Source organism: Canis aureus, chromosome 8 (assembly GCF_053574225.1).
Source record: "Canis aureus isolate CA01 chromosome 8, VMU_Caureus_v.1.0, whole genome shotgun sequence".
Taxonomy (NCBI): Eukaryota; Metazoa; Chordata; class Mammalia; order Carnivora; family Canidae; genus Canis; species Canis aureus.
Window position 1 is genome coordinate 8618157 of NC_135618.1, and position 24826 is coordinate 8642982.

At 35.4% G+C, this 24826-nt stretch overlaps 2 protein-coding genes across 32 annotated transcripts in view; one reads left to right on the forward strand and one right to left on the reverse strand.

The window, feature by feature from the left end:
- NEXN (nexilin F-actin binding protein) overlaps positions 1-9144 on the forward strand; it is a 51286-nt gene extending 42142 nt beyond the window's left edge. For 6 of the 8 annotated variants that reach the window (XM_077905127.1, XM_077905130.1, XM_077905131.1 and 3 more), the window contains 4 exons: positions 1570-1791; positions 7935-8120; positions 8350-8710; positions 8801-9144. In XM_077905127.1, coding sequence (XP_077761253.1) covers positions 1570-1791; positions 7935-8120; positions 8350-8710; positions 8801-8814 — 783 coding nt within the window. In that variant the 3' untranslated portion in view covers positions 8815-9144. Of the gene's footprint in view, positions 1-1569; positions 1792-7934; positions 8121-8349 lie in introns of all 8 variants that reach the window. The other 2 variants (XM_077905129.1, XM_077905133.1) reach the window with 1 other exon arrangement.
- A 587-nt stretch (positions 9145-9731) lies between these two features.
- Positions 9732-24826, reverse strand: part of FUBP1 (far upstream element binding protein 1) — a 40100-nt gene continuing 25005 nt past the window's right edge. For 4 of the 24 annotated variants that reach the window (XM_077905109.1, XM_077905107.1, XM_077905115.1 and 1 more), the window contains 6 exons: positions 23251-23388; positions 21475-21549; positions 15054-15113; positions 14828-14973; positions 12219-12265; positions 9732-9959 (listed from right to left, as the gene is read on the reverse strand). In XM_077905109.1, the coding sequence (XP_077761235.1) occupies positions 9926-9959; positions 12219-12265; positions 14828-14973; positions 15054-15113; positions 21475-21549; positions 23251-23388 (500 nt within the window). In that variant the 3' untranslated portion in view covers positions 9732-9925. Of the gene's footprint in view, positions 12266-13007; positions 13239-14085; positions 14450-14827; positions 14974-15053; positions 15114-21474; positions 21550-21960; positions 22245-23250; positions 23389-24826 lie in introns of those variants that run through there. The other 20 variants (XM_077905118.1, XM_077905116.1, XM_077905123.1 and 17 more) reach the window with 15 other exon arrangements.

The following is a 24826-nucleotide window of genomic DNA, read 5'->3' on the forward strand; positions in this document are numbered from 1 at the left end:
AAAGGTGGGCATCAGCTCTGATGGGGGAAGCTCTTGGCAGCAGGGTTGGGAATCATCAGCACATAGCCTCGTGACTTGGGGGAAATGAGCAGTGGTTGTCCCAGACTCAAACTGGCAGTGACATAGCATGTTTGGCAGGCAACTTGGTGGGGACTTCTTGCCAACTCCTGATCTAGGAATCGAGTGGGATCCTATGCAGAGGTTGCAATCTCCTACAAGTTGCCTCTCTTGTTATGGGTCAGGGCAATGGGCCTGTGGGGATATTTATACTTCCTTGCCCCAGACAACCAAGAGACTACAAATACTACATAAATATATAGGTAATAACAAAATATAATGAATATGCTGTAGGGAAATATTCCAAGCTCTAGCTTTAAAATTTTTAAAAATGTAATAGCATTTATTTTATAAAGGATCCCGAAAATGAATTGTCTAGAAAAACTTCTAAATTGTATTTGTATTAGTTCAATCATTAATTTTGACCAAATGATTTGGGAACCAATGTGATATGAGGTACTTAACAAATTTGTTGGGTTTCTATTATTTTAGGAGTTGTCTGTTTTCACCCACATAGACTAAAAAGTGAAGACAGAATAAAGGAATAAGTTCTGTTTTCCCTACAGTTGAACCAAGAAATTAACCTCCTGTCGTGTCATCCACTGTGACCCCACTCGTCCACACCTTCATTCCACCTCTCTAGCCCCCCTTCCCCAAACTCTAGGTCTTCTCCGGGAAAAGTGTACCAGGGATAACTGCAAATTTTTTTTGACACTTCATATAGTGAGATTAGGGTTTAGCATGAGAAGTATACAAAGAACTAGCAATAAATCGTGAAAAGCCAACGGAAATCAGAATAAAGAACATTTAAGATAAAATGGTTTAAAGAATTGGAACCAATTTTGGTTGCCTCCTTTTCTGTCTTTCTTGGAAGAATAAAATTGAGAATAGAAGTGATATGTATCAAAATGTAGGGATTTTGCCAAACTGTATTATACAAAGGTTTCATTCAGTTAACCTGAGTATTAAGAGTGATACTTAACATTAGGCTATCATCAAAACAAAGGCAGGAGGAACTTTAGGATACTCTGGCTCAACACAGAGATTAAAAAAAAAAAAAAGAAAAAAGAAAAAAAAAGATCATGTCCAGGGGGGCTAAGTAACAAGGCAAAAGGCCACATGGTATCAGAATCAGAACTAGACTTGTATCTGACTCCCAGCCCAGTGTTCATTCAAGTATAGCTCTTCATCTTTCTGTCAACGCAGATTTTCCTACATTTTCTAGTAAAAGCTAATTTGATATGCATATTTTAGTTTTAGAAGGTTAATGGAATGTTTAATGAAGTTTTGAGCCATATTTCATGATAAAATAATATTTTAAAATAAGATGTTACCTAAAGTCTTAAATTTGTAGTGTTTTCTTTTAATCAGTAAATTTCAACATTGTATTTAGGGAAGAGGTTATTATTTAAGCTTTATTTTTGGCTTCAAATAAGAAATGAACACTTTTTGGATGGTTTATTATACAAACTAATTTTCTGGTATTTAATATATAAAAATCTTTTTTTGAAGGAAGAGGAAGAACATGAAACCTTTGAATTGAGTAGGGAATATGAAGAATTAATCAAATTGAAAAGAAGTGGCTCTATTCAAGCTAAAAATCTAAAAAGCAAGTTTGAAAAGATTGGACAATTGTCTGAAAAAGAAATACAGAAAAAGATAGAAGAAGAACGAGCAAAAAGGAGAGCAATTGACCTTGAAATTAAAGAGCGAGAAGCAGAAAACTTTCATGAGGTATACTATTTTATATGTAATAATTATGGTACAGTAATTATGATGAATCTAACAGAAATATAACATTGACTTTTTTTTTAAGATTTTATTTATCCATGAGAGACACGGGGGAGGGGGGGGCAGGCAGAAACATAGGCAGAGGGAAACGCAGGCTCCATGCAGGGAGCCCAATATGGGACTTGATCCCAGGACTCCAGGATCACGCCCTGGGCCAAAGGCAGGCACCAAACCACTGAGCCACCCAGGGATCCCTAACATTGACTGTGAAATAAGTTTTGGTACTTCTAGTTAACCATAGGTATGTTATATATAATAATCTGAGAGCCAAAGAGCAAAAGCACATTAAGATCTTAAGAGACTTTGAAAGATTTTCTCACTCCAGCATTGTTGCAAAATGGCTTTTATTAGAATTAAAGCCTATAGTGAACATTAAGTAGTTCACTCTGAAAAAAAATAGTTTATATAGTTTAAAAATATTTATTGGCACAAGTAATAGTTTGAATCATAAGAACCAGTGTACCTATAGGTTAAAATAAACTCCAGAGATTATTCATACTTATCTTATTTAAGGATGAGGCCAGTAAAAGCTTAATGATCTGCTCAAAGTCATGCCAATAATTCAGTGGCAGAGCCTAAATTAGAATTCAGATGACATGAATTTGAAGTACCTCCAAATGTTCAAAAGGTGGCAATTACTAGATGACCTATAATGTTCCTTCCAGCCTAAGGTCTAGTTCCATGATTATGAATCTTGCTTTAAATAGAATCTGGAAGATATTTTCTGCCTGAATTGCCATTTTGTAATCCCCAACACCATTTAGCGTATGTTCTTCTAGCAATGAATTTTCATCAAATATTCAACTAATAAAGTAGGTGTGGGAAGTTGGGCAGACTTCCAGAGGAAGCTGTGAGTTAAAAGAAATAGGAAATTATATGCAAATTCTTGGAACTGTAACCAGTTCGTTATTATTGAAGCAAGCAGCGTGTAAGAACAGCAGAAGATAATGATGAAGATGCTAGCAAGAGATGGTCCTGGAAGGTCTTAAATGCCATGTTAAGGAACTCTGCTTTACTACTACTCATTGAAGAGATTTTTAAAACATGGAGTGATAATATAAAATAGGCACCTTTATACCTAGATCATAGTGAAGCTGGTTTTAGATTCAAGCATTAAAAAATTATTTGATTGCCTACTAGGTTCCAGGGACTGTTTTGGACACTGGGACTACATACATTGGTAAATAAACCTGCAGTCCTTGCTCCTATAGTGAACATTAAGTAGTTCACTCTGTTTATAGTAGTAGTTCACTAGTGTTTAGAATCTAACAGAGAGGATGGAAAACTATTGGGTAGTAAGTAAAAGCTATGGAGATTAATGATGTAGGGTACAATTTTGTACAGGATGGTCAGAGAAGGCCTGATGAGGGTTTGAACTAGGGATCAAATGGAAAAAAAAAAAACCAATATGTAGAAGATTTGGGAATGGTGGTGGAGACGAGGGGAGGGAAAGGAATTAAAATGGGTATACATGAACATAGTTAATATGGGAATAAAGAGCTCAGGAGGAAGAGAAAGCATAGGTATTTTAGACAAATGGAGATACTGTGGAACATCAGATATTCATCAACGCAGTTGATATGCATTTTTAAAAATGATTTATTTTTGAGTGAGAGGTGGGAGGAGAGGCAGGAGAGGGAGATAAACCTAAGCAGACTCAGTGCTGAGTGCGGAGAGCCCGATGTGGAGCTCGACCCCACAACTGAGATCATGACCTGAGATGAAACCAAGAATTGGTTGCTTAACAAACTGCGCCACCCAGGTGCCCCAAAGTTGGTATGCATTTGAACTCTGTGTGACATACGCTAAACCTTGAGGACTTAAGAGCCTGGACTGGTTGGAAATAAACTATTTTGTCACTGCCTAAAGCAAATGCTATTGCTAACATCTTCCAGGTTGGGCCCTGTGTTGTTTTGGGTACATGAAAGTGATATAATATGCCCTCAAAAAGTTCAGCCTGATGAAATATAGAAAAATAATTTTAGCATTGAGTGCTAAAATAGGAGTTATATATTTAATGCTACAGGATCAAATAGGATGGAGTCAGGGGGCACCTGGGTGGCTCAGTGATTGATCATCTGCCTTTGGTTCAGGTTGTGAACTGGCATTAGGCTCCCCACAGAGAACCTGCTTCTCCTGCCTACGTCTTGGCTGCTTTGTGTCTCTAATGAATAAAGAAAATCTTTAAAAAATAGGATGGAGTCAGTATTCCTAGGAAGGTTTAACAGGGCAGAGAAAATGACGTAAGCTAAGTGTGAAGGTTGAATAGAACTTAGGAGAAATAATGTCGAACGAATGGGACTCTCTTTACAACCTTTGTATGAAGGTTGTAAAAATATATCTGGGGAATGGAAATTTTGCTCAAAGGCATGGTTCATAGTATAATGGATGATAGGGGGTTTTGAACCTTGCAAGGGCTATGATCTGGGAATAATGCTAACAATTAGTTTTTGGATAGAGTAATAAAAAGCTTGTATTTTTAAAGAATTCTGGGATCATGGAGAATGAACTGAAAAACAGGAATAAGGCATAAAGTTAGGGTCCAGGGAGAGAAATGGACCCAACTTTTAACTAAACTGGGTAACAGGCTGCTTATGGGTAGGTGCTTACTGAGAAGCCCAACATTACTTCCAAGATTACCAGGGAAACTGGATGATACTACAGAGAATGCAGGAGATCTGGAGGCCGGTGAATAGTTTTGTGCATATAAAGTTTGAGCTATATTTGGATAAGATACAGGCATTCTGGAGCATAGGTACTGAATTCAGGTGAGAGGCTCGAACTATAGATTGTAACTATTATGGATAGAACTTAAATGTATCAAAGTAGTTAGGTGCCTACGGTGCTGGGTGGCTCAGTTGAGGTCATGATCTGAGGGTCATGAGGTCTGTGCTCAGCTGGGAATCTGCTTGAGATTCTCTCCCTCCACCCCTACCCCACTCTCTAAAATAAATCAATCTTAAAAATTATCAAAGAGTTAATAGTTGGAAGGTCAATGATAAAACTGGAGAACATCAACATTTAATGGTCGGATCATAAGATCAGTTCAGAAAAATATATCACAAAAGGTAAAGAAAAGTTGTCAGCATGCTCTTGCTTCCCTGCATGATCTCCTGGAACCCATGAGACTGTGAAGGATGTGATCCTTCCTATCCTCTCTTTAGATTAAAGGTCACTGAGATCACCTTTAAAACCTTGTTAGAGACCCGGGATCGAATCCCACGTCGGGCTCCCGGTGCATGGAGCCTGCTTCTCCCTCTGCCTGTCTCTGCCTCTCTCTCCCTCTCTCTGTGTGACTATCATAAATAAATAAAAATTAAAAAAAAAAAAAAAACCTTGTTAGCACAGGGACACCTGGGTGACTCAGTGGTTAAGCGTCTGCCTTTAGCCTGGGGTGTGATCCCAGGGTCCTGGGATTGAGTCCCACATTGGGCTCTCTGCATGGAGCCTGCTTCTCCTCCCTCTGCCCATGTCTCTATCGTGAATAAATAATCCTTTAAAAAAACACAAAACTTGTTAGCATAGTTTGGGCATTGAGTGGAATCAGCTTCTGGAGGACTTCCTCCCCCCTCAGCAATCTGTTATTTGGTTTCTTCTTTAAAAATGTCCATGTTCAGTGTATCTTCTTCTCTTCCAGACATCTTTCAAGGTCTACCTCATCCACGTAGCCTCTCCTGATCAAAGAATTCCACCCCAGCAATCTGTAGCCCTTAATCTATACCAGTCACTTGGTTATTTTTCAAAATGATTTTATTTATTTATTATTTATTTATTCAGAGAGAGAGAGAGAGAGAGAGAGAGAGGCAGAGACACAGGCAGATGGAGAAGCAGGCTCCATGCAGGGAGCCCAATGCGGGACTCGATCCCAGGACCCCGGGGATCACACCCTGAACCCAAGGCTGATACTCGCTCAACCAGTAAGCCACTCAGGTGTCCCTCACTTGAAATTTATTTTTCTTTCTTAAAGATTTATTTATTCATGAGTGAAGAGAGAGAGAGAGGCAGAGACAGGCAGAGGGAGAAGCAGGCTCCATGCAGGGAGCCTGATGTGGGACTTGATTCTGAGTCTCCAGAATCAGGCCCTGGGCCGAAGGCAGCACTAAACCGTTGAGCCCCCTGGGCTGTCCCGTCACTTGGAATTTAAATTGCTTTTATTGCCTTATGGTGTTTGGCTTTCTAGTTTTCTTTTTTTTTTTCTTTTCTTTTTTTTTTTTTATTTATGATAGTCACACACACAGAGAGAGAGAGAGAGGCAGAGACATAGGCAGAGGGAGAAGCAGGCTCCATGCACTGGGAGCCCGATGTGGGATTCGATCCCGGGTCTCCAGGATCGCGCCCTGGGCCAAAGGCAGGCGCCAAACCGCTGCGCCACCCAGGGATCCCCGCTTTCTAGTTTTCCAATAAGGCATACTCCAAAAACATTTGTAATGCTCAGTGTTATCTCAAGTTCACTGCTGGAACTTCACTATGCTTCGATATTCATGTGGTGTAGGTATCAATACCCTAAGAATGCACCTAGAGAACAAAAATCATTCCATTTATCACGACTCTTGGTAGATTCATTTCCCAGAAACATTTTAAACCTGCCTTTACAAGGATTCAAGAAAAAGCAACACTCGTATTTAATAATTCAAAGACTGTAAACTTTCTCCCAGTTTATGAGGAATTCTCTCACTGAATCTATTTTCTAAAGGCAGGTTTGAAGTAGCTCAAGGAGTAACAGGAATTTGCAAACTTTTTATCCTAAAATCCAGAAAGCAAGTTAACTTGGGAGGGGATCCAGTCACAAGAGCAATTATCCTACCCGCTGAAACACTGTATTTTGAACATTTGGTAAGGAAAGAATGAAATATAACTGTAGTATCTTTTAACCTTTTTAGTAATAAAAAAAATCATAGCAACATCATTCGTGAGCAATTAACTGTAGTCTGGCATTTTCAACAGGCGTTAGAGGTTTATCATTTCAAACTGAAATATTTGTGTTAATGGCATGAGTAGTAGAATTTACCCATTAAGTATTTGGTTGTATCTGATGTTTTAGGAATTGCCAACATTTAAATAAAAATCTGATTCAAGAGAAGAAAAACTATTCAACTCCTTCTCCTACATTCATTGGAACTGAGCTACAATACCTCAAACTGATACAAAACATCCATGCACCAAGATTTTTCTTATATAGGCAATTATTTCAGAGCTTGTTTCAGAATTTCCTTTTGTTGGATGTGGTATCCCTGAAGCAGTTTCCTCATAGTAGTATGAAATATAAATGGTGAGATTTCCAGACAGAACCATAAAAGTCTAAGTATAGAAACCCAGAGTCAACTTAAGTACTTTAGAAACCCTGAATTAACGGTACCTATAGTCCCCCTCTATTAAAACTGCCCTCAAGTCACCAGTGATCTCATCATCACCAGTTTTGTAGACTCAACACTTAACAGTTGAAACTCTGCTCTTCAACCCCTTATGTTTTCCAACAAACACCCTAAAATAGATGACTAACCACCTACTTCCAACTCCAGCCATTGCCTCTTTCAACAGTTGTCTTCCCATGTATCCTGCCTGCAAACATTCTTGTCTGCCGTTTCACCATCAGTAAACTTTGCTGGACGGAATTAATCCCCAGGACAGTTATTAGCTACGAAGGGTGAGGAAGGAAATCATGAAGCAGGAAGTAAGAGAAATTCCATTCTCTGCATTATAGACGGTGAAGAGTGATGGATAATATTGTGACAAGGGAGTATTTTAACAGTTGTTACCATATATAACATTCCCACTCTTTTCTGCTACTCAATACTGTCAGCTAGCAGAGTTGGCTGAGCAAATACACAGGGACTCCAGTGTTATTGTATGACCTTTACACTGGGAGAAAAGGGTTCTAATTGTCAGAAGAATGTTTCCCAAAACTTTCATCTTTCCCAAATTAGGAGATAGTGAAAATCTCCATGTCCAAGTATAGCACAAATATCTAAACCAAACATGGTTAATTCTTTTGTACTTATAAATGAAACTTCATAACTATTAATGCTTTAGCTCTTGTTGGTTTCCAGAAAACAAGCAATTTTTTTTCTTGGCCCACTTTCATAAAGGAAGAAGATGTCGATGTCAAGCCTGCAAAAAAAAGTGAGGCCCCATTTACTCATAAAGTGAATATGAAAGCTAGATTTGAACAAATGGCTAAGGCACGAGAAGAAGAAGAACAAAGAAGAATTGAAGAACAAAAGTTATTACGGATGCAGTTTGAACAAAAGGAAATTGATGCAGCACTACAGAAGGTACCAGGCTTACGTATCTTTTATTTTTTAAATATGCTCTTAAAATTTTGATTAAAAAAATTTTAATAGGTTTCAGGTTAGTGGAATGTTTTATAAAGAACACGTTGTAGTAATATTTACATGTTCTTTGTGAAGCAAAAACCCACTTATCTATGAAATTCTATTACTAAACAATGGTCCTGAAAATGCTACTTTAAATGCCAACTTGAATGCACTTATTTTAATATAGAAAAGAGAAGAGGAAGAAGAGGAGGACAGTGGTAGCATCATGAATGGCTCCACTACTGAAGATGAGGAGCAAACGAGATCAGGAGCTCCATGGTTCAAGAAGCCTCTAAAAAACACATCGGTTGTAGACAGTGAGCCCGTTAGATTTACTGTTAAAGTAACAGGAGAACCCAAACCAGAAATCACCTGGTGGTTTGAAGGAGAAATACTGCAGGATGGAGAAGACTATCAATATATTGAAAGAGGAGAAACTTACTGCCTTTATTTACCAGAAACCTTCCCAGAAGATGAGGGGGAGTATATGTGTAAAGCAGTCAACAACAAGGGCTCTGCGGCTAGTACCTGTATTCTTACAATTGAAAGTAAGAATTAATCATTTAATCTAGAACTTTTATTCTATTTAAAATTTTTTTCCTTTTAAAATAAATCACTTTTCTTCTTCTCTTTTTTAGCTGACGACTACTAGCTCCCCTTCCCTCTCCCTGGAACTCTCTCTCTCTACCCCTCCTCCCCCCACTTTCTTACTACATCCATGTTTTCTGTGGTGGGGCCAAAAATGGAAACCAGAAGTGCCACTGGGTTGACTTTTTATTCCTTTTCATAATAGTCTTCAAAACACAAGCCCATCTAAAGAATATCTTCTTCCTTTCCAAATGATCACCAGATTCATCGCCATATTATGTAGAAGTTAATGTGTATTTAATGGGGGTAATGTGGAAATTTTACTCCATTATTCTAAGTTCACAGCAATTATGTTTTAAAACTCAAATAAAATACATTATTTTGCATGAAAGAATGTCATTTTTTTGAGCTATTTACACCTAAAATTAGCCTGAAATAGCAGAGACTTAATGAATTTGTAGTCTATCAACTTGAGTTTTCCTGAATATATGTCTTTCTGAACCAGATGGGGAAAGGGGGGAGGGGGGCATGGAGAACAAAAGACTCTTAAACAATTACTAGGGAAAATTTACTGGAAACCACTGCCTGCCTGCCTACCTAATAGGGTTCTGAGTGTTAAGAACAAAATATTAACATTACTTTTCAAATGTGTGTAATATATATTCAAGCTTACGAAGCCAATTTATGTTGTGCTCTTGCCTGAACAAATTATATTTTAGTGAGAAAACTTTGTATCAGTAGTTTATGTAGGAAAAAACACCCAAGATCTGAGGCAAAAAAAAAAAAAAAAAAAAAAAAAAAAGGAACAATCTTCAATTTTAAAATCTGGTCTTTGGGTCTATAAATAATTGTTCTATTACCAAGTTGTTTTGTATTTTAGTTTTCTGGAGGACAACTTTATTTTACAATGTAAATCCATAATAAAGTAATAACTTCTGTATTAAAAAATAGGCTTTCAGTATTTGAGAAACAAAACACTCCTTTATAATAATTGTCAATGTACATTTATTTTTTTATTGAAGAAACCATAATCAATACAAAATTACAGCAATCATGTGCCCTTTTACATACAATGTCATTAAAGCAAACTCTAAACCACAGTTTGTAAAGTATTCAATTTACCTCAAGTCCAAGCTGCATCTCCCTAAGACACTGTTCCCATCACAGTAGCCATTTTAAGCCAATCTTCTTTTTACACACGGGTAGTTTCTGTAGAGAACACTTTTCTCAGGACGAAAATGCATCGAGCATGCATAAGAAAAAATATATAGATATATGCGCAAATACATTTAAGAGTTTCTATAGGGCTATCATTGAAGAAAATAAAACCTTGGGATCTGCTTCTTAAAAGCACCAATTTAAAAAAATCCCTCAGAAGTTTATACTGTGGCAAGAAAACTCAAGTGACTAAACAAAAAATAAGGTTATTTTCAGAGTGAAAATCATCTTTAGGTATTGTTAAAATACATTTTAAATGAGGCAGAATTTTCAGAAAATAAAAAGACATCCTCATTGATCATTTCTACATCCTTATTCTAGACAACAGATGTCTGCAGATAGAACTGGTTTTCCTGGCAGAGTATTCAAACAAATGTTATCATTTGTGCATATATTCCTATTTCCCTCTTAAGGTAACTCTGCTACTCCTACCCAAACCCCACCCTTATGAATTAACTACCAAGGTATTTGTCTAAGGTAATATTTTACAATGTTTATAAACAACTAGTATTAAATCACTTGTTTTAGTATTAAAACCATTTTCATTAATTAAAAATAAAAGTATACTTTTCATTTCTAAAAGAAACATCAAACCATAAGAATTCTACGTATGACCACACTATAATATCTTTAAAAAACAAAACACATCGTCAAGTTTTTAAGTGCTAAGTAAAATAAATCAATTTCAATCTAAACATTGTTTCTACCACTCCTAACATCCATTGCATTCAAGTCAACTGGCTCACCTTTTCTGCTTTCCATTTATTTCAAGGTTAAAATTAGCGCCATTTAAAAAAATGCAGTATCAGTGAAGGCTTATGGTAATGAATAAAAAAACTCTTGAAGATAGAAACAATGCCCCAATATCTATTAGCATTCATCTGTATTTTATAAAAATGCAAACTGCAACTAACCAAAACTTGACAGGCTCTTAAAAGATTCAAAGAGCTCCTTTATATTTATCAGTCTTAACATACCTATCATTGACCATTAAAACAATACACACATACACACACATAAATGTGGTGCAGTAACTACTTAACTTACAAAATTTAACAGTTCATGGAACATTTAAGATTAAGCGAATAGCACTTTAAAATGAAAAGTGATCAAAAGCAGGTACATTACACCCTATACCATATTATGTATGGGAATACATTTCATATTTCTCAATTATGATTTGCCAATTTTACCTTCTACATTGAGCCCTTCTATGGTCCATGCTCATCGGCTCACCAATGGCATACACTCAAAGGATTCCTCTTTATGGGTAACTATCTCAGGACCTGATTTTATGAGCTATGATTTGGTGCTTGCAGCATCTTCAGCACTGTGTGTGAAAATGAAGGCAGTATTTTTGAATATTTTTCTTTGTTGTAGAGATAAGCAGGAAGTTTTTAAAAGGATCAGCACATTTTAGAAATTGAATAAACAAAACTGGTATGATGCTGCTTTAATACATTCATCTTAACTCAAAATAGGTACCAGTTAAAATCATCTATAAGAACACAAACATTTTAAACTGGCAAAAATAAAATGCAGCGTCAGTTATTAAAGTATTATAAATCAGAAAAATATTGGTTGCTACACAGATTATGAAAGGTTATTTGCTATACAGTTAACATTTCACTGATGCACATGCCTTATCAAAACATACTGCCAGTATTCCTTATAAATTTTTCCTTTTTCAGTGTATATAAAAGTTATGAAAACTGAATGGTCTAAAAAAAGTCATAATAAAACTCTGACCCATAATGTCCTTACTGAATTATTAAACTTCAAGAAAAAAAATAAAGACTCCATAGTTTTGGAGGGCAAAGAAAATGTCCTGTCAATCTTAAAAAGATTGTGAAGGCTGTTGAAAGTTTCTAACCAAGTGATACCCTAAATCTAGAAAAGTATGTAATTGCCCTTTCTTAATTTGAACAATCCTTCTATGGTTGGGAAAAGATTACAAAAAGTTTGGATGTAGTTCAATTACAGCAGCAATCTACTCATCATTTCTTTTTTGTTTTAATAAAAAAACAAAAACCAAAACCAAAAAAAACCCCCAAAAACCATTACCCAGAAATGTAAACAGTTGTTTGAACAACTTACAGACTTTCCACTGAAATGGTAGCATAAATAACAAAATACATTTTGGGGAAGCAGTAGCAGATTGCTTTTGAATTACACAACCACAAAAACCTCACAGGGACAACATTAATGTACTGAAATATTTATTTATATATGTCCTTAGGTTGTGCTTACCTGTTGCTTTTTGCAGCAGAACCTAAGGTGGAAGGTCTGGGAAGGCACTGTGAAGTATAAATAATTGCACTGTTTGCAATTAATAAAGATTTTAAACCTTAAATGAATCAAAATCAACAGCCTCCAATTTGTGAGTTATGATATTGAATCCAACTGAACTATTTCTTCAGTTTAATTAATAAATGCACCACTTTCCTAAAAGGTCATCTATAAACAGTATCATGCAAAATACTGAAATTGTTCATGTCAATAGCCCTACTCTTAAAGATAACACATAACTAACTCCTTAACTATTAAACTTCAAACTAGAACTATATATCCATATCTAAATAAGGGCAAGGGAAGTCACTCCAGGTTCTATAAAAACAATCAAAAACATTTCAAAATATCTATAATGAACTGAACTATTTTCTACCCTATAAGTAATCTCAACATTTATGTTCCTTGTACATCTCCCTTAATAGTATATTCAGAACAATTGGTGCTCCCCACCAATGAAAGAACTACTATATTCATGAAATGGTGTTAAACTGCTACATTGCTTAATATTTGCAAACTGAAAACCACTTCTGTCTGATACATTTCAAGTCTTTCATATTAATATAGAAGATATGCATACTGTACACTGAAAAGCAATATATTTTAGGAGCACCAATGAGTAATACTATTCAATTTAATGATCAGTTTTCTTTAGCTATAGCTAAAGCATATCAAAAATACTTACCCATTAAGCTCACTTAAAAAAAAAATACAGATCTATGTATTATTCTATATTAAATTAAGAAGCAGTTATGGTTTTCCAAGATATCAGCACTGTATTCCAACATAATATTCACACAAAGTATGGCATTTACATTATGTGGAACATTGACAAAAAGATACTGTTGCAGTTCATCAATTTGTCATTCTGATGTACTTACAGTGCAATGCTCCTTGAAGGAACACAATCAAGGATGATACACAGCACAGTCCTCCTCACCCCTACAGAGCTAGTTCTATACTGGCTGGATCAAACCTGCACTTCAACAGACAATGGCAAGACAGACTGTATTTGCATGTAGTCTAATATATTAATATGCAAAGAGCCAACAAATATGCAAAGAGTAAACAATGGATTTCAACAAAATATCAGAACTTCAGCATGAGTGTTATAGAGTAATAAAGTGATTTCAAGTACATAAAAATTAAGTTGATTCAATGATTGGACTTGTGCATTTACAAAACAAAGCTTATCTATACTGCAAAAAGAAAAAAAAAAGAAAAAAGCTTGAACATTTCCATACCCCAATAATGTTTCAATGGCAGATGCATGTAGCTATACTTTTTGCATACTACTTTTCTACCCTAAATTTAAAAAGAAACACACTAATATTGTATACATTGAAAGTTTCTTTACATGAAAAAACTTCTTATTCAACTACTCATATTCACTATCCGAAAACTGTTTAAAATTAGTTATGCTGAAACAGTCTTGGAAATCAAGTAATCATCAAATTAAGAACAGAAAGGTTAACTGTTATAGCAGCAGTACAGATCTGAAACAGTGGTCATGTATAAAAGGAAATTTCACTGTTAATGCAATGGAAGTATGCCAAAAGATCACTGTACAAACATGCAGGTTTTAATCAAACAGAAGGAAAAAAATGAAGATATCAGGATTACTTGTGCTGAAACAGCCAAATACAATAAATGGAAAAGATCCTCCAATCTACTACTATACTGCAAGGGGGAAAAAACATGCCAGTGTTTAAAAACTCAATTAATATTTCATGGGGAAAGCTTATATATTTGTGTATATGTATCTTAATTTATCATTGCTAAGAAATTATGAACCTTTAAATACCCACATATCCAACTTACCGACACAGGAGGTTTCATATCATTTATTGTAAAGCACAAAACAGGCATTTTAAAAGTGAAAGTATACATTGAAAAAGTACATTTATATCACAAAGCATTGACCACATAATAGTTGCAAATACATTTGCTGGAATGTGTACATCTACACTAAATACTAAAAACAAACCAATTTTCATTTCTACACAGAAATATTAACCTCCTATCAGTAGTGATAGATATTTTGTACATTTTCAAAAAAAAAAAAACACTATTTTAAACCAAAAACAAAATTAAGATCTTCATCAAGTCGTCTGCATCCATATATTTAACAAAGGTTTTTTTCCCCCACACAATGAAGCAAATACTGTATTGTCCACTTCTTATTATTGGCCCTGTGCAGAAGAGATACATAAGAAATACACAAAAAGTTAAAGAAAATCCTTTAAATGGAGCTAACTCAGGAGTGAATCCTTTAAGAAAGAAAAACTGGTTAATATAAATGGTGGTGGCTTCTTGCATGATTTGCAAATCCCTGGGGGAAAAAAATTTATTTTTAAAATCAAAAGCATTGTAGAAATATTCAGCACTCAGATGCCAGAAAGCATTATAAAAAACAAACAAAAAAACCCAAACAGTACACCACAGTACTTCTTTAGTTATGCTATGCCAGATAAAAATTAAAAAGGCAAACATAATCCCAAACAGACAAAACAGTAAACATGCAGAACATGATTGGAGTAGAAATCAATACATTAGCAAGTTTAGTATACCTGAGGTGCTGGAGGATGCTGTGGCATTCCCTGGGGACTTGTCTGGGCATAGTAGGCTGCTTGTTGTCTATAGTACTCAGCCCAGGCTGCACTATAATCTGGCTGACCACCTGGTGGAGCACCAGTAGGAGCAGGAACTGCTTGACCTTTGAGAAAACAGAACAACTTTGTTGCTGTAACCACAACTAAAAGCCCAAAAGAATCTCATTTCTAATAAAAACAATACCTTGCTTCTTGTAATATTCCTCCCAAGCTTTTGAATAATCTTGTGTCTGCCCTTGTTGACCTAAAAAAAACCCCCTAAATTTTAATACAAAATTATATCCACTGTAAGTACAGGTTATAAAGACAAGCACAGAAGGTCAGAATCGCTCCTGTTTTATTTATTTTATATATTCAGTAGTGCCCTGTTTTATTTTAAATATTAGAAAACTACTCTTATAATTAAAAAATATCAGAATGCTGTTTCTTTTTGCCTTATATTAATTAATCATAGCTTTTAGTTCTAGAGTATCACTATTAATAAAAAGCAAAATCGAAACCATTCATATAGTTTTAACTAAGAAAGGCAAAGATTTCGGTATCTTGATTCATTACAGAATTTGTAAATATTAATGCTCTAAATGGAGTTTGTAAAGTATTTCATGTAAACAATCTATGGTACCCTGGTACTGATGTTGAGCGCAGGGATGGGGGAGGGAGACCAATTTTTTTTTTTTTTTGTCTTACTCATTTGGATGTTACATTAGAGGTTTAAAGTAAAATATAAATCCTTGATGAAGAGAAAGAACATTCTTGAGAAACACAAAACTCACCTTAAAGCTATTAAGACTTTGTATTTTAAGATCTGGTCAAGATTTTTGTTTCCTGATTAGTAACCTATAAACTGTAAGTACAAAGACTAATCTTCAACATACCCTTTATCAGATGTTGAAAGTTTTAATACAAGATTCAAATCACAGTACAACTATATTAAAAGTAACCTGACAAAAGATATAAAAACCAATTACTGAAGAGGTTCAAAGTAACAAGACCAATGAAAAACAAAACTCAACAGCTTTATTTTTCTAGACAGTGTTAACTTTTCTGAATTTAGAGATAAAAAGACATAAGCACCTACATACAAAGCACAAAAATAAAATGGGCTCTGGATTAAAACAAACAAAACCACCACCTACACAGCTATAAAAGACAACTTTTTTTGACAACCAGGGAAACTGAATATTATTGATAATTGATAATATTACTGAAATAATTTAAGAACAGTCTGCAACTTACTTTGTAAAGGGTCAGGCACAATAAATACATGGGTGTTTGCTGTACTATTTTTCCAATTTTTTGAAGGTATAAAAGTTTTTGAAATAAAAAGATGGGCAGAAAGAACAGGTGTTTTCTTATTTAGCTCCTTTGAGAATTTTATTTAGCTTGTAATTACCTGACCTGATGAATTATGGCTAGCTAAAAAAATACTGAAGCAAAGACACAGAGAAAGCTGTTATGTTTGTTGGATGTTACCTTAACAAGGCAACTTTATACAGTTGCAGAAATTAGTGTCTATCACTATCACATAATTGGTTGAATAAAACCAATTCAGTTAATAAAATTTTAACATTTGTAACTTTAAAAATCCAAGAAAACCCCCCTTCTATAAATATAGGCAACAGCAGAGAAATCCCATGTAATATAAACAAAATTCTCTTATTTTTTTTCCCTAATTCTTTTCAAAGAGAAAGTTGAGGTTGAGTTTAACATTTTGATCCTGGGACACAAATTTTTTTTTTTCTGAGACACAATTCAAGCAAACCTGAAACAGGTTTCAGTATTTAGACAACTGCCAAACTGCCATATTCCAGGTATCAATTGTAATAAAACCATACTATGTCTCTTACAAACTGTACATTTGAAAATCTGCTAACTTGAAGCCAAACTTGGTTAAGAGAGCAACAATTTCTACTTCAGGTTGACAAAAAGGAACTAATCATTGTTAAGAGATATTCATTTCAGAGGCAAAAGGACATTGTAAGATGGTAGAAACAGGAGACACATTAAGAAAATTAATCAAACTCAAATGTTCCCCACCCTCCCCCCTAACTCAAATATTTCTGGGGGAAGTGAAAGGTAAACATGTTGGACTCTAAGAGAAACAAACACTCAGGTGTAAAACCCCTCACGCTCCAATGTTGGAGGTGTCCAAAGAAAAACTCAACTCATTCCTCCAACCTGGGTGATTCATTTTGCCCTGCTCAAAGTGAAGGAGGAACTCCTATCAACGTAGACTTGGCTCTCCTCTAGCCTTTTATGCCTCTCTGCCCTTTTCATAATTAGCTTGCTCCCTTTATTCTTGTTTCAAAAACTGTTTTGAGGTCAGATAGTTTATACTTTAGAACATTACTTAGTATTTACATACAGGTTTATAATATGTAAGGTTTTACTTTCATTTCATTTAAGAGTTAAGACTTGCTCTAGAGTTCATATGTAACATTCTATTATTACACCCCAAAACCCAAACCTGATTGACTCAATTTCACTCTAAGTTATCTCTCTAAACACCTATCTTTCCCACAACCACTTACTCTCTACCACCCACCATATCAGTGCTTAACATCGTAAGGGCCTTTCTCAACTTCCAACTTTTCAAAAAATGCCTTCACTAGCCCTCTTTCAAAGGCAATTGCTGGTCTCTACTCTGAAATCCTGTCTGATCTCTTTAGGATGTTTATTACAAAGTCATTCTAGCTTCAAAAGTACCTACTCTTCCATATGTGCTGCCATTCCTTATTAAGACTTAAAATTTTCTTCATTAACCCTCTATAGTCTCATCTTTATGAATTTCTTTCCTAAATTCCGTTGGTAGGGAGCCTTGGTGGCTCAGTGGTTGGGCATCTGTCTTTGGCTCAGGTCATGATCCCGGGGTCCTGGGCTGGAGTCCCACATCAGGCTCTCCACAGGGAGCCTGCTTCTTCCTATGTCTCTGTCCCCCCTTCTGTGTGTCTCTCTCATGAATCAATAAAATCCTTAAATTGATTAATTCTGTTGGTATTAATCTTAGGAAATTTTAAATTATTCCCAGAAAACTAACTTAAAAACCCCTGTTTCAGGCAGCCTGGGTGGCTCAGCAGTTTAGCACCACCTTCAGCCCAGGGTGTGATCCTGGAGACCCAGGATCGAGTCCCACATTGGGCTCCCTGCATAGAGCTTGCTTCTTCCTCTGCCTGTGTCTCTGCCTCTCTCTCTCTGTTTCTCATGAATAAATAAATACTCCATTTCCAGAGGTTTATTTACCTATACAGAAATAACAAATTTATAGTGTTAGTATTGGGTATTTTCTGTTCTTAATGGGAAAAGCTGACATCTAGCTTCAAAAGCTGGGATAGCCTGCCTAGTTTGGTAAAGAGGGCACTGGATTGGGAATTAGGATGTCCAGAATCCTAAAAAAAATCCTAGCCCTGCCTGGAAGAGTTCAAACTTGGCCTCTCCAAATAAGGGAGTTGGATTTGGAAATAAACATTTGCACCTAATTTTTTTTTTTTTTTTTTTTTAACTTTCTTTTCCTTTTTAAAAATCTTGAGGGCATCTGGATGGCTCAGTCAGGCATCCAACTCTTTATTTCGGCTCTGGTTGTGATCTCAGGGTCAAGGGAATCAAGTCCTGAGCTGGGCTCCACACTTAGCAGAGTCTGCTTCTCTCCCTCTCCCCTTGCTCATGCACACTCTAAAATAAATAAATCTTAAACAGTAAAAATTTTTTAAAACTATCTCAGTAAAGCTAAAGCATGTGACTCGATCTTGGGGTGGAGTTCAAGCCTCACATTGAGTATATAGGTTACTTTACATACATACACAGAAATCAATCTAGAAAACTAACTATATTAGTTTTATGCTTTAAGGTTGCTTATGCGCGGTTGTTTAAAAAGATCTTAAGTAATACACCCAAGAGAAATTAAGGTAGTTAAGCAACCAGTCATTTAACAAAAAAACTTTTAAAAGAAAAAATAGATTGACTATGTAGCTATCATTCACGACCTGACAATTTAGCATTATTTAAAATTTAGATGTGACAATCACTCAACTGATCCCCTTTGTTCAATAAATTAACAGCTAATCACTGTCAAGCTACAGAAAAACTTGTAACTGGGAAGAAAAAGAAAAGGTGGGGTTAAAGAGGACATTAAGTTAAACATAGTGTTATTTAATTATTTCTATAATATTTTTCTCCACACAGGATTCAATGGAGTCCAGGCTACTATCTCTAAAATTAAAACTTTAGGCAACAGAGTAAAGGTAAAAAATAAAAGAATGTCAAGGTGAAGACTACCCTTAAAAATCTGAATGGTATTAAGACCTCACAGATTCCATTCAATACACCTTCTCACTTTTAGGCAAGTAAAATGTAAAAAGGCTAAATAGTAAATTTATTATTGGCCAAGCTGCAAACAAATGATAAAATATAATAAAACATAAGTCACACTGATTCCTCCCCAATAATTATCTAGGTTCACAAACAGGCCTGCTTTTATTCATTTTTAATTGTAATGTAGGGTACAGTTCTGGTAGATCAGCCACTGTGAAACTGTAAGTCAGACTCAATGATTTTAATAAGATTTGTTTTGTTTTTTTAAGATTTTATTTATTCATGAGAGACAGAGAGAGAGAGGCAGAGACACAGGCAGAGGGAGGAGCAGGCACCCTGTGGAAAGCAGATGTGGAACTGGATACCAGGACCCCAGGATCATGACCTAAGCTATAGGCAGAGGCTCAACCACTGAGCCACCCAGGCATCCCCACACCCAATGATTTTTAATTGCAACAATTTAATTACAAATGCTCAAATCTTTAAAATGGTGACACTATTTCATGCAAGTTAAAGTAACCATAAGTACTGATTACTAATGCTATCACAGAAAGATCAATAGCATCCTCAGTTATAGTCTCAAAACTATCCTCATTTGGACAATTATGTGACCATCCTAATTAGAGTATACTGTTTCGAGAAAAACACTTTCTTTCTTTCTTTAAACAGAAATCAAGCTGTGTAAAACATTATCACTAGGTACATGTATCTCACACAAAAAAGAGTAATGTAGCTACCCTTCTGGAAATTTTTTCCTTCTGTGCAAGATGACAAAAACAGCCATGGGCAAAGAAAACACTGAAATTTACATCGAGAGAATTTTAATTAGACTATATCTTATGAGAAAATTCTACCACCTATAGATTCTATGTCAGTGAAAGACGAATAAGTTTATCTTTTAACTTTCATTTGTGCCCAGTGGCTGTGGTGTACATGTGTTAATTTTAAATGACTAATACCATTAGCTTCTAAAAAAACAAGAACCATTTGTTCAGAAATACAGATGACCTTTGAATAACTCGGGGGTTATGGGCGCCAACCTGTACAGTTGGGGGGAATCCCTGGGTGGCTCAGTGGTTTAGTACCTGCCTTCAGCCCAGGGCATGATCCTGGGGTCCCAGGATCAAGTCCTGCATCAGGCTCCCTGCATGGAGCCTGCTTCTCTCTCTGCCTATGTTTCTGCTTCTCTCTCTGTCTCTCATGAATAAATAAATAAAATGAAAGAAAGAAAAGAAAGAAAAGAAAGAAAACCCACATATAACTGACTCCCCCAAAACTTAACTACTAATAGTCTTCTGTTGACCAGAAGTCTTAGATAAGTCAATTAACACATATCTTGTGTATTATATATTGTATTCTACAAAAAAGCTAGAGAAAAAAATACTAAAAAAAAAAATCCACTTGTAAGTAGTCCCATGAAGTTCAAACCTATACTGTTGATCAAAGGTCAACTGTAGGATATCAGGTTCCAAGTGGTCCCAGGAAGACAAGTTTGGGAGACAGGTTTGGGATTTATGCCCTCTTGGAAGTTCATATTCTGGTTTTACCACTTAGTAGCTATACATGTGACCTGTTGTGGAAATAGTTTTCATTCATAACAGTTTATAGTAATGTAACTGGCAAAATACCTGATTAACAGTCGTATCCTTCATGAGAATATAACCAGAAGGGCAAGGGCTCCTAGCTATTATGCCCACGATCTCAGCTTTAACACTATGGTTTGGCATGTAGTATGTACTCTACAAGTTACTGAATGGAAATGGCCTTTCTAGGTGACTTTTTCCCTTTTCATATATGCAAATGTTATTTAAGTAATTAATGTCCTATGTCACTGTAAGTTTTATTTTGCAGCAGAAAATACCACACAAAACTGAAACTTAACCTATGTCAGTGAAGCTACTAATATATAATATAAACAACTATCTTTGACAAAAGCATAAGTAATGTTCAATGTCATATGTGCCAATGGGGCAATTTCTAGTTTCAATTATTATGTGGTTGACAAATGCATTTAGAAATAAAGAGACTTCCCTGTTATGTGACCATAAACTTAAGTGTTTGTGATAAGCCTAAAGTTCAATGATTTTTAGAATGCAATCAATTATTCTACACTTCCAGATTTTAAAAGGTAAAAATATAAGAATAAATAAATAAACAAACAAATAAATAAATAAATCCCGGTAACAAAAACATGATACAAACATGTTTTATCACAACCTTAATCTTTCTAGTGTGATATTTCCTAAGTGCTTCGATTTCAATTTAATTAAATGTATAAAAAGAAATGTAGAACATACCCATTTTCTTGTAATACTCTTCCCAAGCCTTGGTATAATCAACCTGTCCAGCTGGAGCTGGATTCTGCTGATCTCCTTGTTCAAGAAAAACACAAAAAAATAAGATTGAAGATTTGAAAAGATGATCTTAGCCCTTTCCTTCTGTTCCTTGAGTGGAGAAATTGGGAGTGGCCTGCCATAGGGAGTGAGGATGCTGTGTGGTAGTGGGATCCTTGGCTGGGGCCAAGGACATAGGACACAGGAGATATAGAGGCAGTCAACAGAGAAAATTTGTCTATATACATGGAAGAGAAGTCACACTGAGCATATAAGTAAATTCACTGGTCAAATAAGGAAACACACTGAAGTTAACAGGTCTTTCACCATTAATAAGCATGAAAAGTGAAAAAGCTATAAAAAGAACCCTGAAGTGTTACAATGGAATTGCAGTTGATACAAGTCTTAGAAATATATACATATATAGATACTTGTGTTGTTTCATATATGTGTAGGCAGACAAACATGCAGGTAAATTTCCTAGCTGAAAAGATCCAGAAGCAATGACACCCTGGTAGAAATGAACACACTGGGTCTGGTTTCTTAAATACTAACATCTACTAAAAGGAATCAGGGCTACTTGGAAAAATGGCTGATTGTAGGGCTTAAGCCCAGAAACCACAAAATAAACATCTTATTGTGCAACAATGTAAGGATGTGCTTTAAGAATGACTTATCAAAAGGATACAGGAGCCATCTTGAAGGTACTCCTGATTGGCCAAAGCTAGGGCAATCTGATAATCAAAATAGCAAAGACAGTTTAAAATACAACAAATTGAATAAAACAGAAGTCCATATTGATACAAATAGGAGGAAAAGAAAACTTCTTCCTTGCAGCACAATACCAATACATATAAAATTAATGATATAAATAGAAATTATCATGATAGCTATAGCTCAATCTGGCATGTGTTTCCAAAAAAGCTGCTATGAGGAACAGAACAGTCACATAATCTCAGTATAATTCTCCAAAAAACATTTACTAATTTCAAAGAGAAAAATACAATTTCATGGTACAGAAACTTGGTGAACACTAATATGACTAAGTGACTACAGTTACCATCGCCAAGGATGAAGTAGGTCAACATTACATGACCCCATGATGTAATGATTTAAGAAGAGCAGAGCACTATCTCTAAGGTACTGCCAAACCCCAAATAGAACCTCATAATCATGATCTCATCTTTGTGAGAAAAAGGTGAAGGAATTTACGTTGATTTGATTATCACCTAACACAACAAAAGGTCTGTACTTTTTTGCCAGATGGGATCCTGGATCAGAATAGAGAAGCTGATGGGACAATTGGTGAAATCTAAGGAAGGGTTCTACACTAGAACAGTAATGATGTATCAATGCTGACTTACTGTTTTAGAGAACTGAATAATGGTAATGTATTTTTGGAGTAATACAGAAAGGGTATTATTTAAGGTTACTGGGACATCATGTGTACAGCTTGGTTTTAAGATGGTTCTAAAAGACTACTGGTAATGGAATATGGACATGTATAACAAAATAATGGAACAAATGGGAGGTAAGGGATAAAATATTAACAGCTATGATCTCTGGGTGTTCTGTCATGTGTCTTATAACAAACTTTTATGAAAGTCTGTAATTATTTCAAAAGGAAAGTCTGCTCACTGATAAATACTGGAAATTTTAGGCATTATACATTCATGTATTTCATATATAATTCCAAACACAAGTTTCTACTTCTACATACAAAATAAATTCTTTAATTACCATAGTTACCTTGTCCATTGGTTTGGGTTGTAGTTGGTGCACCAGCAGGAGCTGCAGGTGGTGGCTGTGCTTGCTGTTGATAATAGTGAGCATAATAGGCAGCCCAAGCTGCTGAATTTGGATCCGTTCCTGCCTTAGCTAGAATAAACACAAGTTCAAGGTTTGCATCTGAAGTCCGTAACCTCTCTCACACAAACATCCTTTGGTAAATAAACAGACCCCAAAATTAACTGGACGTCAAAAATAAATGGTAAATGAGAAGTTTTCGATTCTATAATAAATAGACCCCAAAATTAACTGGACCTCAAAAAATAAATGGTAAATGAGAAGTTTTCGATTCTATTATTTTAAGTGTCATCATTAGCTTTAAATGAAGAAAAGTGAGGTGCAGAGATTAAATGATGTTCCTCGAAAACTAGCTGAGTGGCAGAATTAGGATAGGAATAAAGATATTCTGTCTCCAAATCCAATGCTTTGCCTCATACCATCCTGTCCCTTGGGTTTTTTCTTAAACTGGTTTTCCCTCAAGCACAGCAGTTCTACCATGGTAGATGACTAAAGAAAAGGACTTCTAGAAACTAACCTGTACAAGAAATAATTGTTTTACAGCTATGAATTCTATCCTGTCATTTTCAATGTAGAGACAACATAAAAAAATCTTATATCATATTTCATCTCCTATTTCAGAGTAATTATCCTAGAACATATACTTGATGTCAGTCACTGCCCTACTTGAAATTCTTCACTTATTCTAGAGAGTCTTCAGAGCTATCAAAGCTTTTAAGTGCAACATCATCACCCAGTATCTTTAATGATCTGAACCCCCTGGCTTATCTTTTCCATTCTAGCCATATCTTCCCTCATTTGTCAGTATTTTCCCAACACTCAAGTTCTGGTCACAGTAAATTGCTCATACTTTTCAGAAGTTAACACGTTCATTATCTGGCTGTACACCATGTTATGCTTCCTCTGCACTTGCACCCTCATTTTAAACTTCATAAAAATCAAGTCATGCAGTAAGCGTTTGAGACCTCTCCATCAGAAACAAATCCTCTTGATTCTGGTCCCTTATACCAACAATATCATATGACACTATAGACATATCTTTATTACTTTGTTATTACCAAGAAAAATGCAATTTCCTTAGCCAGAGTCTATATCTATACGAAATCTGTTTAGCCTTTATCCCAAATGGGCAGCAAGTCTCAATGCTTAATAGAATTTGAGAAAAATGGAACAAGATTTCTAGAGGGATACAATTTTTAAGGTAATAAAATTTTAAGGCATTATCCACCCTCCGAACCTTCAAGTAATAAATGTATTGCTTTTCTAAGTTAGATGTTTATGTCTTAATTGGGTTACTACGTGTATACAAATACAAATATCCTACTTGACATCATCATATAAAACACTTTAGAAAATGATACTTGTACTCCTGAATGTGTAGAAGGTATAACAGAACCAGTCTCATAGTTACATATAACTAATACTTAGAGTTTACTAATTATTCATTCAAAATAATTATCTTTCATTTATCATTTTATAGGTTAGAAAAATAAATATAGAAGGGTTAAAA